This window comes from Manis pentadactyla, chromosome 5 (assembly GCF_030020395.1).
Source record: "Manis pentadactyla isolate mManPen7 chromosome 5, mManPen7.hap1, whole genome shotgun sequence".
In the NCBI taxonomy this organism is placed as follows: domain Eukaryota; kingdom Metazoa; phylum Chordata; class Mammalia; order Pholidota; family Manidae; genus Manis; species Manis pentadactyla.
In genome coordinates this window covers 176,648,950-176,665,048 of record NC_080023.1, presented here as the reverse complement: position 1 = coordinate 176,665,048, position 16,099 = coordinate 176,648,950, and the positions used below count along the sequence as shown (strand labels likewise).

Here is a 16,099-nt window from a genome sequence, read left to right as displayed (position 1 = left end):
GCACCACGGACGTGGCCATCTCTGGGGGCTGAGCAGGAGCTGAGCACCAGGGACACGGCCCCAGAAGGACGCCCCCCTCTCCCGGCCGTTCCCTGGGTGTCAGAAGGCCACTCCCAGTGGCCCAGGGCGCTGCCTGCAACGGCTCTGCTGCCCTGGCTCCTGCAGGGGCCAAGCTCCGGGATTCCTCTGGCGCACCTGCTGTGAGCCACGCCCTGGCCTGGTGCTGGGGGTTCGGCCTTCCACAGAGCAGGATGCTTATGGGATGTGCTTGGCCGGTGCCTCACTGCCTGCAGGGTCTGCATCTGCCTCCTCGCCCCGCATGCCGCCCAGGTGCAGCATGTCAGCAGGGTCCCTTGTGCCCGCAGTGCCCACCTCGTTGATGAAGTCACCGATGTCTCCTGGGTGGGGCACCACAGGCCTGACTGGGTACTGGGGCTCGGCACCCACAGGCCTCTCGTCTACCCGCCGCACCCCAGGGGCCTTGCTCAGCACATGCTCCATGGCCTCCGGTTGCTGCAGTTGGCTGAGGTCGTAGTCCTGGGGAGGGGCCAAGGGGTCAGAGGGTACTGGTGGGGGCACCAGGTAAGGGCACCAGAAAAACCCACTGGCGCACCCACGTCCTGTCCTGTGACCCCAGCTCCGAGCGCTCCCGCCGTCCTACTCGGTTGCCTGGGCCCCAGAGTGTCCACTGCTCCTCCACCTGTCCAAACCCTGCCTGGATCCTCAAGGCACATGTGGGGTCTGTGCCCCAGGCGGCCTCCGCTGGCCTGACGTTCCCCCAGGAGCTGTGCCGCTGCTCCCAGGCACGCGGATGGCTCATCTGTTCCCAGAAGCAACCTGGAGTTGGGGCTGCTGGCACCCCTGTTGTGCGGGGGTCACAAGCTTTACTGGGGTAAGAACTCGCTCCAAGTCCCCCTGTGGTCAATGGCAGACTCAAGTCCAACCGGGCGGCCCTGGAGTCCCTCCCAGGTGCCCCACACTCTCCCCTGCTTGGCTGATAGCCCCTGGCATGTGGCAGTGTTGTGTCCACCCGCCCCCCCCAGCAACTGGGGGTGGGCAGGCACTGGGCCCGGGTCTCTGGCTGAGGGGAGGAAGCAGGGAGAGGGGGACACAGCCAAGGATGTGGACAGTTCACTTGGGTCCAGCTGGAAATGCAAATGCCAGCCAGTGTTCCCATTCCCCAGGTCTGGCCTTCACGATATGACAAAGGACAAAGCGGCTTCCTGGCAGCAGGGCCCTCAGGAGCCACAGCTGGGGGAGCCCGCAGGGCCCAGAGGCAGCTGCCGTCTCACCTGGTCCTCCTCGCCGCCCCCTTCCTCGTCGTACTTGAGGATGTTGTCGCGGACGTCATCCTCGGGGTCAATGAGCAGCTGCTTGGTGTGGCGTTCTTTCTCCCGCCGCTTCATCCACATGACGAACAGCAGGACCATGGCTGCGGGGGCAGGCGGGGCCGTGAGCAGGTGTGTGCATGCACGCACCTGTGTGTGCCGTGTGAGCACGTGTACATGTGCATCCATGCATGTATATGCACATGTGCACGTCTGTGTGTGGGAACGTACACCTCTGCACATGGATAGCTCGTGAGTGCACAAGTGCATGTATGTACGTGCCGGGGGCCCATGTCTGTACCGAACGGACCAGTGCAGTCGGGTTTCTGAAAGGTTCTAGAGGGTGAGGCCTGGGGACACAGGCTGTGGAGCAGACCTGGGCTCACCTCCCCGCCATCTGGGAGGCAGCGCTCTCGCCGGCCCTGGGCCCTCGGCCATACTCACTGAGCAGGATGATTATGCAGATGAGGATGGCCACGATGGCACTGGTGCCCAGGCCAGCCGCTGCCACCGCCCCGATGGTGGTGCAGTCACCATTCTCGTCGCACGGGCACACCTTGACTTTGATGATGGACGTGTTGGACAGAGGGGGGTTCCCAGAGTCTGTGACGATGATGGGGACATCGTACACCCCGGCTTCCAGGTACAGGATGCGCAAGCTGAGCTGTGCATGGTCCCCTGGCACAAAGCAGGAGAACAGGCCCCGTTCAGTGAACGGCTGGCCCTCCCTCCCAGGCAGGACCCCCAAAGGCAGAGACTGATGAAATGAGAACCTAAGATTCCCGTTTGGTTAACACACACACACTACATCATCCGTAAAGTCAGAAGACGCTGGTAATTCAAGAAAAGAACAATTGCAACATGTAGGATGAAGAAATGGCATCCTCAGTATATAAAGAGTTTTACCAAATCAATTAGAAAAAAACCTTCTCAAAGAAAAATAGGTAAGGGTGATTCACAGGAGACACAGACATGGCCAGTGAAATAGGACAAAAGGCCACTGGTAGTGAGGAGATGGGAGCAATGGTTTTGGCTAAAAAATTGGAAAAAGGCTTTTTAATACAGTAATGTTGAGTGTGGGTGCAGGCTCGGGGGACAGGTGCCTGTGATTCTGCTGAAACTGGACTTGGCACGGCCTTTCTAGGAGTGTCTGCTAGTGAACCTTCAGATCCCAGTGCCCTTGACACAAGTCAGCGTCTGGGAAGGTAGGAATTCAGTTCCCAGGAAGTACACGTCCAGGGGCCCATTGGCCAGTAATGGGCCAGGAAGGAGTTGTGGGCACAGTTCAGCTGTAGGGATGTTTTTGGCTGTGCGTGTTGATGGCGAGAGATTGGGACTGTGTTGGTGGCCTCCTCGGGGATGGACTGGCTGAGGCTGGGCACCGGAGCACAGCCGGGGTCCTGGCCCCAGAGGGCATCCAGGGGGAGCGGGCAGCACGGGCCCCTTGGGCCTGGCTGTCCTCTCCACCGCTCACTCTTCCAGGGCAGCGGGGCCCCAGGGGGGGCTGCACCCCAGACTCGGCCTGGTTCCCTCAGGGGCTGTGCCTCCACCAGGCTCGTGCCTGAAGTGGTCTCACCGTTTAAGCGTGTGATGGTCCAGTTCTTCCGCACGGTGGCTGGGAGCAGCGGCAGCTCGAAAACGTAGGGGCCGACATTGGGGTCCACGTCGGCGTCGGCTGCTGTGATGTTGATGGCGTTCAGGCTGGGCTTCTCACAGGCCTGCGCCTCCTTGGGCAGCAGCTCCGGGGTGTTGTCATTGATGTCGATGAGATAGATCTGGAGGGTCCCGGTGCCACTGGCCGGGGGCATCCCTGTGGGGCAGACACAGGGTGCCCACACGGGGTCACTCCTGACACTCCATGGCCCAGGCACATGACATGGTGCGTGGCAGCAGCCCTCAGCCCCACAGCCCTGAACCTGCTGATGCTCTGCTGTCCGACACACGCAGTCAGTCAGCGGCACACGACTTCCAGAGACCCCACCAGAGCACACAGCTGCACGGATGGGCGGCCGCACCTGGGCCCAGCTGTGCACACACACGCACACGGCACTCACACAGAGCTTGCTGATGCACAGTGGCAGGAGATGGTGCCCGTGAAGCTCAGAGCCACACTCAGGGCCCCATACCCGCCTGGGACCCTGGGGAGGGGCTTAGAGGCTGCTGGGCCCATGGGGCTGGCACCTGCTTCTCACATCGTCCCTCAGCACCTTGGGGCAAAGCCTCCCCTGCCCTCCGCGTTTCCTGGCCCCACCCAGGCCCTGTGGTAGGCTGCTTTCAGTCAAGACAGACATGGCAGCTTTTGGGACTGTCTGTGGGGAAGACAGGGTGGCTCCGAGGTGCGTTTGGATCGAGGGCCTCCCTGCCCCAGCAAGCCAGCTCGGCGGCAGGCTCTGCTTCTGCTAGTGTCACTGTGGGGACAGGTGCACTGCTGAGCCCCAGAGCTCCTCAGGGGCCGCCCCCCCCCCGAGCCCCCACTGCACCCCGTCCCTGCTTCAGCCCAAGCTGACAGTGCAGGCAGACATGTGCCGGTCGGCCAGAGAGAGACACTAGGTGGTTCTGGGACTCATTTGCATGCCAGGCTTGGCGGGGGCAGCATCAACAGCCTCGTGTCTGGCTGAAGCAGGCAGAGCAGGTAAAGGACGCCCCACAGCATGTCTCTTTAATCTTCCAGAAGATGCATCACAGCCCAGTCAAGGTGCTGCAGCTCGGCGCCTGCCTTTGGTAAGTAGATGATGGCACAGCACCGTCTGGAGAAGCAGGGATGTGGACCCTGGTGGCTGGGAGGGCTCGCCCCCTGTCTGGGCTGTCTTCCCCGGCTGTGCCACTGCTCCAGCGCTCTGACCACCTTCTAATCAAATCTCAGTGCTTGAGCTGCTGGAGAAGAAGGGCATGTCCAGCACAGAAGCTTCCCCGGGCCTTTCCGGAGGAATGTGGGAGGCCAGCAGGCTGGTCCCCAGGCCCCGGCTTCACCTGCTGCGGAACAAGCCTCCGTGCAGTGGCTACTCTTGCTCCTGAAGCTTTAGCTGCACCGCTGCTCCTGGAACCCACCAGGCACAGGCCTGCCTCAGGGCCTTTGCACATGCTCTTTCCTAACCCTGGGACTCCGCCTCCTGTGCCTCCGTTCCCTGGTTTGTTCCTTCCAGCTCACAGCCAGGAGCCCTGCCGGCAACTCCCGTGCTATTTTGTTTTCTCCAGTGCCTCTCATTCCCCAGAATCATCTGTTGATTCGTTTCTCATCTGTCTCCTGGGGCAGAGACTACCGGGTTGTCCCTCAATATCCATTTCCCTTTCTCCCTTAATTAAAGAACGGGAGTCCCAGGTTTTATCTGGGATCGCCACTGCCCAATGAGAAGACTGTATTTCTCAGCATCCCTCTCAGTGATTTGTGGCTTCATGAGTGAGTTCTGGCTTTCATGAGCTGGAGGCGGAAGTCCTTAGATGGGCAGGGTGGGCCTTGCCTTCCACACTCCTTTATTTGCCAGAATGTGGTTGTGATGGCTGGAGCAGCAGCGGTCATTCTGGACCATGCTGCAGCTCACCAAGGACGCTGGAGTGGCCAGAGTAAGCCTAGCTTCTCAGACCTAAAGATTCAGGGCCGCCTGCTTCAAGTCTTCATTTATTTGGGAAAAAAGAAACCTCAATGTTGTTGAAATTACTATAATTATTATGCAGCCATACGTTGTTCTAGCTCACACACTGGCCTCTGGAATGTCAGCCGTGCGTGGGGGATTTGCTGTTGTGTTCACTGATGGGGGATGCCTGGCGCATGGCAGGAGCTCAATGAGTAAGAATAGCAGCAATAATGGTGCTCACTTGGGCCAGGCCCACCACAGTGCTTAGGTGAAACTAACGCACTGAACTCTGGCAGACCCGAGTGGAGGGAGAAACTGAGGCACCGAGAGGTCAAGTCTCTTCCCATCACTAAGTGGAAGTGCTGGGCTGATCTCTGGTTCCAGAACCTTCACTCTTGCCACTCTTATCACTGCTTTGCACAGGGGGCCGGGTGCCCTGAGGACTGTGGGCTGTGCTGCTCCTGGAGACCCTGGAGCTCCAGGGAGGGGTGGCCTCCAGCATGAGTTCCAGGACCACCTCCTGCAGACACAGGCCACGTCCCTCAGAAGGCCCAGCGCTCCTGAACCTTCCTCCAGCCACCCGCCCAGCCCACCCTCAGCTCTGCACCCCAAACTTGTGGCTTCTCTCATGGGTGCCCGCCCTGCCTCTGGGGCCCCTCCTGGGGACCTGTGGCCCTCCTCTGAGGGCCACAGGGATCTGAGCCATGCGTGGTCAGAGCTTTGGGGGGCGCCATCCCAGGGGCTGGCTGAGTGGTGGTGCGGGCCCCCCACCCTGTTGTTGGCACGATGGGGCCCTCTGCAGGGCTGCTCAGCTAAAAACAGGTGTGGTTCAGAAACCTCAAGGTGACGGGACAGGAATCCAAGAGGCTGCTGAGGTCCTGAAGTTAAGCAGGGCTGCACAAGCCTCGGCCGCCTGCTGCTGTCCCTGGCAGGAGGGCAGCGACCGAGTCAGTGAGCGTGTGGGAGAGTGTCCGGCAGATGTGTGAGCCGGTGGTCAGGCACGGTGACCGATACTTTGAATGAATGTAGGGACGGGGATGCTGCCGCCGAGGGCCCAGCTCATGGCCCTGCCCAGGGCACCTGGCACCCTGACGCCACCACCCTTCCCTCCTCCAGCCCCTCTGGGTGCCGGGCAGGACCCCTCGGTCTCCCTGCCACGGAGACCGCAGCACGGCTGAGCACCCCACAGCCTCCCCCACTGCCCGGAGCGAGGCGCACCATTGTCTGCCGCCAGAAAGGTGGCCTCATAGACATTGTTTTTGATGTAGAGGGACTCGCGGTCGAGGACGGCGGCCGTGGTGATCTGACCATTGGTGGCGTTAATGTGCAGCCAGTTCGCTGGGTCCGACAGCTTTGAGTATCTGCACAGGGAGAGGAGGGGAAGGTGAGCCAGGGACGCAGAGAAGGAGCCCAGGGCCCGGCCTCCCGGCCTCCTGCCCGCACTTCCAGGGCTCAGCCTGGAAGCTGTGCTCACCGGAGCCTTCCCTGCGGCCTGCACAGCGTCCTCTGACCACAGCGGCTCAGAGGTGGAGAGGCTACCGACCCTCACAAGGGGTCCAGGGGACAGACCCTCACTGTCCGTTTTACAGACAGGGACAGTGATCTTGGCAGTCACTCAGCTGGTGAGCGCAAAGCCGGCGGCAGGGCCCACCTGCCCCTGGGTGCTGCTGGGGTCAAGGGCCTTGCCTCCTCCTGTGGAGACCCTGACAGTGCTCACAGCTTGTTGAGCACTTGTGGCATCGCACCGTGGCCTGTAGCAGGAAGGGTCGGTGAGCCCGGCTGTCCCCTGACTGGGGACCCTGTCACTCTCTGCCTGGGGAGACACCATGCCTCTGGGGTGTCCCTAAATACCCACCAGGGACTTTCTGCATTGCAGGTTTCACTGGGCATATTGGGATCTTCTGTATGGAAATGGAGAGCCTGAGGGTGGGGGTTCCTTTCTGAGGGCCTGAGGTTGGGAGGGAGGCCCTGCTCTGGGGACCCACCTCACGGCCTGCTGCATGAACCGGTCAGGGTCCACTGCTGAAAATGTGGTCAGCATGGTGCCGGTGGGCACGCCTTCCTCTAGGCGGATCAGCTTGCGGTTGGAGGGGAAGTAGGGGGCCTCGTTGACGTCCACGACTGAGATGGTCACCCCTGCTGTGGACTGGAAGGACATCTGGATCCCACTGGCCAGGGGCGCCTGGTTGGACACCATCACAGTCAGCATGAATGCTCTGTTCAGCTCATAGTCGACCGCCTGGAATGAGAGAGGCCCGTGGGGCTCAGCTGGCACCAGCGTCCATGGAGGTGGCACGGAGGGTGGTGCCCGGGGGCCCGTCTGTCTGCCCCGCCACCCGGTCTGTTCCTGCTCTTCCTGCTCTGCTCAGGTGTCCCCCGGGCTCCCTTCTCTGGCTTCCCCCCAGCCTTGGCCAATGGGAGGAACAAGGGCTTGGGGTGAAGCACCCCACACCCTGCCCTCCTGTCCCCCACCCCATGGCGTGCAGGCATCTGGGCTCCTTGGGGGCTGCAGCTCCTGCCAGGTGCCCCCCGCCCACAGCTCCAGCTCTCATCAGGTGCTGGGAAAGCTGTGCCCCGGCCTGCGCCCTCCAGTCAGGCAATGTCAAGGCCCCCACTGTTTGTCCAGGTGCCTCGCAGTGGGTAGGAGGGGGGCCCCCAAAGATGTTCCACCGGGAACCTGTGAGTGGGACCTTATCTGAAAATGGGGTCTTTGCAGATGCAATTAAGCTAAACGTCTCGAGATGAAGGTGGTCCTTTACCTGAGTCATCCTGGATTGAGGGCTGACCCCAGATCCAAGGACAGGTGCCCTCATGAGAGTGCAGAGAGGGACAGCTGAGACAGGGGGGAAGGCCACGGGAAGACAGGCAGGGACAAGCATGCAGCCCGAGCCAAGGGACACCAAAGACTGCTGGCTGCCACCGGAATCTAGGAGAGGCAGGGCGGCCCCTCCCCAGAGCCCCCGAGGGGAGCGCCGCCCTGCTGACCCCTTGTTTGGGCCGCAGGCCTCCAGAAACCATGAGAGAATATACTTGTGTTGTTTTGACCCATCCAGTTTGTGGTCACACAGGACACTCACACATCAGGTCTCTCGGAGTCCCTTCACCCTTGAGCATGGGCCTTGAATTAACATTATTTCCGGTTATACCCTTTTGGGGGTTCCGGGATATTTCAAGTTTAATATACTAAAGTATACAGATTCCAAATACTAAAATGGTCCCATAGTCTACAGTTCTAGGTCTATGGGGTATTGCCAGTCTATAGGGGTATTCCTTGCATTTTGGGGAGGGAGGAAGGGATGTTGCACAGAAGCACCTGGGGCCCTGAGACTTGTCAATTTTCAGTGGCAAAGCTTGTCACAGTCACAGGAAGAAACACAACACACTGCAATCGCATTTAAAACATTCTCCTTAGACACATGCCAGTCACATAAGCACAAGATTATTTATGGCAGAACTGCTCTCACTGGTAGAGGATGTGAACTGGAGACCACCCTGGGCGTCCCCAGCACTGGCCTGTGCGTGTGCCGCCTCGACCCGGCAGAGCTCTTTGCAACTGTAAGAAGGACTGAGCTCTGCCTGGAGGGAGGGCACCAGGGAGAGCAGGACACCACTTATGCTGCCTTTTGTGTGAAGGGGGCGGGAATCTGAATCTGGGTATGGATTTGCTCCTATTTGCAGAAAGGAACTCTCCAAGGATAAACCAAAAAACTTGAAAAATGGTCACCCATAAGCAGAGAGGAGGTGTGGGGTGGAGGGATATAGCTCTGATTTTGGAGCCATGCAATACCTTACATTCTCACAGTTTAGGCATTACAAATAAAATTATATAGATAAAGCGATCTCTAAAAATTGCAAACAAACTGAATTAAAAGAAACTAAGTATATATCTGGTAGCATAACTCCCAAGAAAACTGGTTTCGGGCAACCAGGACAGTATTTAGATGGTAGCCCTTAATGGGATTTGTTCTAAGGACAACCATCATTGTGAAGAAATCGTAAACTCATTGATCTTCTTGTTGGCAGTGATTTTGGATTAGTTATTTTTTAAGCTTTTTATGTATATTGTAGGATAAAGTAAATAAGCAATTATAATAGTATTGTTAGGAACCAAGATTTCCAGTGAACGAGAAGATATAAGAATCAAATCAATGAAGTCAAGTAAAAACTTCCGCTGTTAAACTTGAATAAAATGACCGTTTGACTCAGTGAATTACATGGAGATAGTCAGTACGAGCATGTGCTTTGAAATGTGGCAACCTCCTCTGCCCCATGAAAGCACTGGCAGTTGGCAGCGATGAGCACCCCTTTTGTCCTGATGTTGGTTCTTAAATACCACTCCCTAGAGGAAGGGCTGGTCCCGGCGAGGCAGGGGATCGACAAGGTGAGCCCTGGGTGTCTGGCTGGGCCACAGTGCCAGGAAGCGCCAGGCACAGCCGGGCTGTGGTGGAAGGACCGGGGACCAGCCGTAAGAGGTCTCCGCTAGCCAGGGGTCAAGACCAGCAACGACTGCAGCTGGCCAAAGCACACTGCACGTGGGAGAATCCACACATTCTTCGTAGTAATGAGAACGTGAACACACACACGCACATGCACACACATACACACTCTCATTTGTCACCCTAGTTGGCTGGTTAATGGCCCCCAAAGATACGCAGGTCCTGTCTCTGGAACCTGTGAATATGTCACCTTCCATGGCAGAAGGGACTTTGCAGACTTGGTGTTAAGGATCCTGAGATGGGGATGGCCCTGGATTATCTAGGTGGGCCCTAAATGCAACCTCAAGGGTCTTTAGAACAGGGAGCTAGAGGGACATCTGATGCAGCAGATGGCATGTGGGGACTGAGGTGAAGATGGCTCTGGGTCTGAAGGTGGAGCAAAGCGCCACAGGCCTTGGAGTGCAAATCTCTAAGTGGGAAAAACAAGCTGGGGTGTCCCGGAGAGCCTCCGGAGGGGGTGCAGCCTTGCTGACACCTGACTCGGGCTCAGGGAAGCTCATTTTGGACTTCTGACGTCCACAAGTGTGAGGGAATCAACGTTCTGTGTTGAGCCTGCCCTCCTGACGCGGTTCCTTACAGCAGCCACGGGACACAGAGACAACGGCCACTGGCAGCTGCCCGCGCACCAGCTCTGCTCCGAGGATGGGTGGTTAAAGGCAGAGAACGAAGCTGCCATCTCACGCTCCCTGTGGGACTCTGTATTAGCTTTGTGCTCCTATTTAGGGGCTTAAAACAAAGCCAACTTGTTAGGTCACAGCTCCAGAGGCCAGAGTCCAAAATCAGTGTCGCTGGGCCAAGGTCAGGGCATGGGTGGGCTTGTGCCCCCAAGGCCCCGAGCCGGTCTCCTGGCCTTCCCCAGCTCCTGGGGGCGCGGTGCTCGGCCCCTCCCCGTCTTCCGGAGCGGCAAGCAGCCTCTCCCCGGCCTCGGCTTCATCCTGCTGGCTCCTCGGCCTCTGGCCTCCTGCCTTCCCCCGGGGCCCTGTATTCCACTCAGGCCCGACGGCACCACCCACGGTCGAGGTCCTCGGCCCCATCACGTCTGCCGAGGCCTTTCTGCGTTGTGTTCATGCGTTCCAGAGGCCAGGATGGGGGTCTCTTTGGGGGCTGCTGTCCGGATCCTCTAGACCAGCATTTCAGCGTAATCGCAGGACCCTTGCTGACGGAAGAAAGCGCTTCTGTACAGAAGCCTGCCAGCCAGGGAACGAGAGCATTTTAAAAGCACCGTTTTCTGTCCCTGAAGGAGAAATTGACCATCCACAGATGACAAGACCGGCAGACCGAGGTTGGCGGGGACATGTGATCTGCGGGGGCGGAGCACCACACCGCAGGCTGCTTGCTGGTCGCAGGGGCACAGGCTGTCGCCACCCGAGCCCACTGGTCAGGCTTCCATGACGTGAGCGGGACAGCCAGGCACCGGGGCCTTCCTGATGTGACTCAGCCCCGAGGCTCCCCCCAGCTCCCCTTCGGGTCTACATCCCAGGTTACAGGAAACTCAGAGAGCGAGGAACAGACCCACTGAGGCAGCGACTAGACAGATGCAGCACTCGGGGCTCCAAGCCCAACTGACCCTGTGTCCAGGGCAGGTCAGAGGCGGGTGGAACGTCCTAGATTGTGGGAGATGCAAGAGACGTTACAACCAAATGCAATGTGGCAACCCTGTTCAGATCCAGATTTGAAAACCTGCTGCAAAGAATTTTAGAAAGATTAAGGGAAATCAAATGTAGCCTTGTACCGGAGGCTGTGCAGGAAACAGGGCTGGTTGGTTTCGTCAGGTGTGGTAACAGTATGTGGCTGTGTAAGCAAAATGTATTTCTGAGGGTGATTTATGTGGACACACTCAGGGATGGAAATCATGAGGTCTAAGAGTTAAAACATATTTCAGCAAAAAATACAGACGATGCAACATGGCAACATGCTAATCACTGTGACATTTAAGCGGCAGGTGAGGCCGTGGCTGCCTCTCTTTCTCCCAGGCACGCTTGGAGATTTTCGTGATAAATAGTGCGCCACTTCTGCTTGGAGAGGATCTTATCTGCCTGTGCTGCCCGTTTCCGCCGTGAAACCAGGGTTGCCGGGCCCACCTGCAGAGCCCGCCAGCGCCCTGACCCGGCCTCCTCCACAGCTGACTTCATCGGAGCCCAGACCTGTGTGTGGGCTCCTGCAGCTGCCCGCACACCTGGCGCATCAGACCCACGACTCCTCAGTTACTGCTACTCGAGAAGGTGTCACGTACAAGGAGGAACATAAAACTGAGTGAGCGGTAGTGCCAGGTGGGCACCGGAGCCAGTGGGAGGTGGTTCATGAAAGCCGGATGCCTGCCCTACAGGGGCTGGGGGCAGTGGCGGAGATCGGGGTTCTGGGCTGATGCCACATTATCTTCCCCATTGTTCCCCCACTGTCCTGGGTGACTGTGAGGAGGTCATCCATGTCTCCAGGCATGGTCTCCTAGTCCACTGAGAAAGGGGTGGTCCCTGCAGGCCCCCTGGAGCCCCCAGTGAGATGCCACATCCCTCCATGTGCACCTTGTCACAGCTGATGTCTCCTCTGCCACTGCCGGCCCCTGGGGTGGGGGCTGCACGCTGTATTTTCGCCTCCTCAGTGCCCAGCACGGGGCCTGGTGCTTAGCCTGGTGTCAGGGGGATGTGGGGACAGCCCGCCATTCCCCTCGTCTACCACCACTGCTCAGGTGGGTGCTGCACACACTGCTGTCACGTCAGCAGGACCCTCCATGGCCTGGCTGGTGGCCATGGTGGCCAGTCTGACAAAGTAGTCAGTACAGGACAACCTGGCACCTCGGCTGAAGACCCTGCCTGGGACCTCAGGCCGGAAACGGAGAACTTTCCCCAGGCACAGGCTCGGCTCCTCCACCCCGGATGTTGGGTGCCTCTGAGCACACAGCATGCACCACACCCACACTGGGTCCGGGTGCCCCCAAGCCCAGCAGGGCCAATACCTCCAGCCCCTCCCTGAGGCCCTCGGAGAGGTGGCGGGGCTGGGGGGCTACTGTGCTTCTATGGATTCATGGGATCACAGTGGCTTTGTCTGGGAACAAACCACCCGAGGAAGCCATCCTTCCCACATTTACTGGCTGGAGCCCCTGGTGGACATGGAATAATGGTGCATGTCATGCATTAAAAACTGTGTCACAGTCTGAGGAGGATGCCTTCCAGAAAGACTATTATGACCACTGAAGTCCAAAGGAGGGTAAGATAAGACATATTTGTAATGGAGAAATCAATAGGTAATCTGCTCCAACAATTTCAATCACGATGGCTGGATATGTTCACGGTCGTGGCCCGGCTGTGGCCTCCAGATGTGGTGACGACCCTTTGCTCCAAGGTCTGGCTCTGCACCCTGAGGCACGGGGTGGGGCAGGGCTGGAGGGCCCCAGGGTGCATCCCTGCGCCCGTGGGACAGGAGCCTCAGAGGGAAGAGCTGCCATTCACGACCTTGCCCTGGGAGCCATTACTTGAACTGCGGGGCTGCAGGGAAGAAGGGGCCGGGGCCACCAAGGGATTCCCACCCGGCGCACATGTCCTGAAGAGCCCTGGAGGCCCCCCGCCCCACCTCGCACCAGCCCTGAATGCGTGCACAGCGGCGGGATGAGGCGCAGAGGCGGTCCTCTCCAGGGGTCCCCACCACGGGGGGCCTGGTCTAGACACGGAAGTTGTGCTGTTTCAGGGAAGGAAAGGCACTCCCCGTGTGCGGCCTCTGGCGCGGACCTGCCAGGAGGACACCTTGAAATCCCTGCTCCACACGCCCTCTGCAGACAGGCTTTCCTGCAGGGCTGGGCCAGGGCTGGGGTTGGGTCTGCGGTGTATGCATGCGGCCTGGCACCTGATGCTTCTAAGGACTCGGGGACACTGTGGAATTGAAGTGACCTTCCTCATGCCCTGGGGAATGAGCCGGCGAGAAGAGCAGTCCATGATGAGGGTGACTGTGGTGATCAGGATGTCAGGTGCTCAGTCTGACTATTGGCTGAGTCCCTGTTACATGCCAGGCGACATACCAAGTCTTATATCCAGGATCTATTCTGATGTTAGCAGTAACCCTGCATGTATGTTCCCCAGTTAGGCTTATTTTATGTATGAAGAACAGGCACAGAGAGAGTGACTGGCCCATGCCAAGGGTAAGTGAGCAAAGGGCCAGCAGGGAATCCAAGAACGTATGCCCTCCAGGCACCAGACACCCCCCGCAGGCTGGGCTGCTGGGTCCCCTACCTGCCCCTCTACCTCCCAGGCCCCCCACCACTTCCCAGCCGTCTCCTGGAGGAGGATGTCTGAAACGGTGGTCTCTCTACCAAGGAATGTAAAACCAGTTTGAACATACTTTCTAGGTTGAAACATTTAAACAGTTTAAATTGAAATATAGAGAAAAGCACCGTATGGAATACAAACAAAAATGAAAGAAAAACAGGTGAAGTGTGGTGCCAGCTGCTGAATTCTGTCCAGGACACGTGGCCCTTGGCTCTGGGACGGCACAGCTGTGCTTGCTGTCAGCTCGGAGAGCATCGACACTTATTCTTAAATTTACATACAGTAGGATTCACTTGTGAATTGTGACAAGTGCGTAGAGTCATATACCCACCCACCGAGATCAAGATGTAGAAACCCCCCCAGTTCCCTCCTGCTGCCCCTTCACGTGAAACTCTTCCCATCCCCAGCGCATTTCGTGACATTAGTCTATTATCTTGACACAAGTCCTAGATAAAGAAAGCATGGGAAAGGGAAAGTGTAGGTTTAAACTGCTCAGAAAAACACATGAAAAGCCTCCAGATACTAGCAACAAAACAAGTCCTGCAATGATTCAAAAAAATACTTCACAACTAAGCTGGGTTTAATCTCAGGAATGCAAGGATGGTTTAGCATTAGAAAAATCTCTTAACGGCATTTACCTGTTAATAGGGGAAAAGTGACCTTCAGGGAGGGGTTGGGACTGTAATCTTTTTTTGGGGGGTGGTGGCCCAGGCCTGCCAAGCCCTGGGAGGTCATGGGACCAGGTCCCTATGAAGGCTGCCTCTACTAGCAGGTTGGGTACAGTCCTTTGCCCTGGATGTTAGGGTACACACCTAACCCAGGTGTCATTTCTGTTAAGTGTGTCCCAGTGTATGTAGTGGGGGTAGAACTTGGGATGCCTGGCAGGAGGTCAGGAGTGCACCCACCTTCACCACGGTGACCATGCCCTCATTGGTGACAGGGTCAGTGCGGATGCTGAAATGCCCCGAGGGATCCCCGCTGATGATGCGGTAAAACGCATTCCAGTTTGGTGAATGGGGCTGATCTCGGTCCATCACGGTGAGGTTTGCAACCACCACCTCCACCTGGTTTTCGGGGACTTCCCCTGCATACTGCAAAACGTAAGAAAAGAGGATGTTACAGACCCGTGGGGAAGCCCGGAGAGGGCGGAAGAGATTCTCCGCCAAGCTCCAGAGGCGCCTCTGCCTCCAGCTGCTCCTGGACGTGGTGATTCCCGCGGGTGGGTGCACCCACATGTCGAGTGGCAAGGAAGCACCCCGAGAGGAAGCCCGAGGCTCATATCTGCACATGTCCCCCCCAGCCACACCTTGCATGCCAGGCCTCTCTCCGAAATTCCCTTCAAACCTTTCAAGGCAACAGAAGACCCATGCCAGGGGCTGGGCACACGGGAGACTGTAAGGATGTGGCTGTAGGGTTGGGGTGGGCAGGAGTGCAGGGGCAGAGCAGGGAGCTGCCTGCAGAATCGCTTCTGGGTGCCTGCCATCCTGCCAGTCCCTGCCACAGGCTTGAGGCTCGAGGTCATGAGCTGAGGATAACCAAACATGGTGCCTCAACCCTTCGTTCCTGTCACAGAATGAGGGCTGCAAGCCACTCAATGGTAAGTCTGGTTTACGTGGCAGTGTTGGTTATGTGCAGGGACAGACACTGTGTGCGCATGTGCATGCATGCTGTACATGCATGTGTGCACGGCTGTTGGTGTCAGGGTGGTGGTGGACACCCGAGCACCTGCTGCCAGGTGAGAACCACAGCTCGGGGCTGGTTTCCAGGGCCCGTGGCCCGTGTAGGTGTGGCGTGGCTCAGCAGGGCCCTGGGCTTGGTTTAATGCTCGCTGTTCCTGTCTTGAAGTTCATAGTCATTTGTGAACAAGAGGCCCACATTCGACTTTGCAAGTTGCATGGCCATTCCTGTCACTGTGGAGTATGCTTTTGAGCCACAAAACCCAGAGACAAAAAGTTTGGACAAATGTCCAGGGATTTCTGGTTGGATTCACAGCAGTGTGGTCCCAGCGGCGATCGCCAAGTGTCTGTATGTGCCAGCGCTGTGCCAAGGGCTACCTGGGCTGTATTTCCCCAGTTCTCAGGATGACTCTGTTCTTCACCCCATTTTACAGAGGAAGAAACCAAAGCAAGATTGCTTAAGAGACTCTGGGCCTCCAAGGGAGGCCTGGAGTGTCAGTCCTAAGGGTCAGGCCCATGCTGGTGCTGTGCCGGGCCTGGGCTCTCCAAGAAGGGTGACCCCCAGGCCCAGGCACTGTAGGGGGGCTCACGGGTGGGGCAGGAAGGAATCCAGAGGCGGGTGTGGCTGCAGCCCACCCACTCCTGCGTCTCCTTGCATCCGTCTGATTTCAGTCAGAAGCAGCGCTCAAGTCCCAGATACCTGCCGTGGCACAGTGCCTCGTGGTTACAGCTGAGATGACAGCCCTACTTCATGCCCACATGGGGGCCGCA

At 58.1% G+C, this 16,099-nt stretch overlaps 1 protein-coding gene across 1 annotated transcript in view; it reads right to left on the bottom strand.

Moving 5' to 3' along the window:
* The window catches only part of CDH4 (cadherin 4), a 471,142-nt gene that overhangs the window by 4,399 nt on the left and 450,644 nt on the right, over positions 1-16,099 (bottom strand). The window contains exons 9-15 of the mRNA XM_036901831.2: positions 14,558-14,743; positions 6,886-7,139; positions 6,119-6,261; positions 2,905-3,138; positions 1,773-2,006; positions 1,293-1,432; positions 373-537 (exon numbers count right to left, since the gene is read on the bottom strand). Coding sequence (XP_036757726.1) covers positions 373-537; positions 1,293-1,432; positions 1,773-2,006; positions 2,905-3,138; positions 6,119-6,261; positions 6,886-7,139; positions 14,558-14,743 — 1,356 coding nt within the window. The remainder of the gene's footprint in view (positions 1-372; positions 538-1,292; positions 1,433-1,772; positions 2,007-2,904; positions 3,139-6,118; positions 6,262-6,885; positions 7,140-14,557; positions 14,744-16,099) is intronic.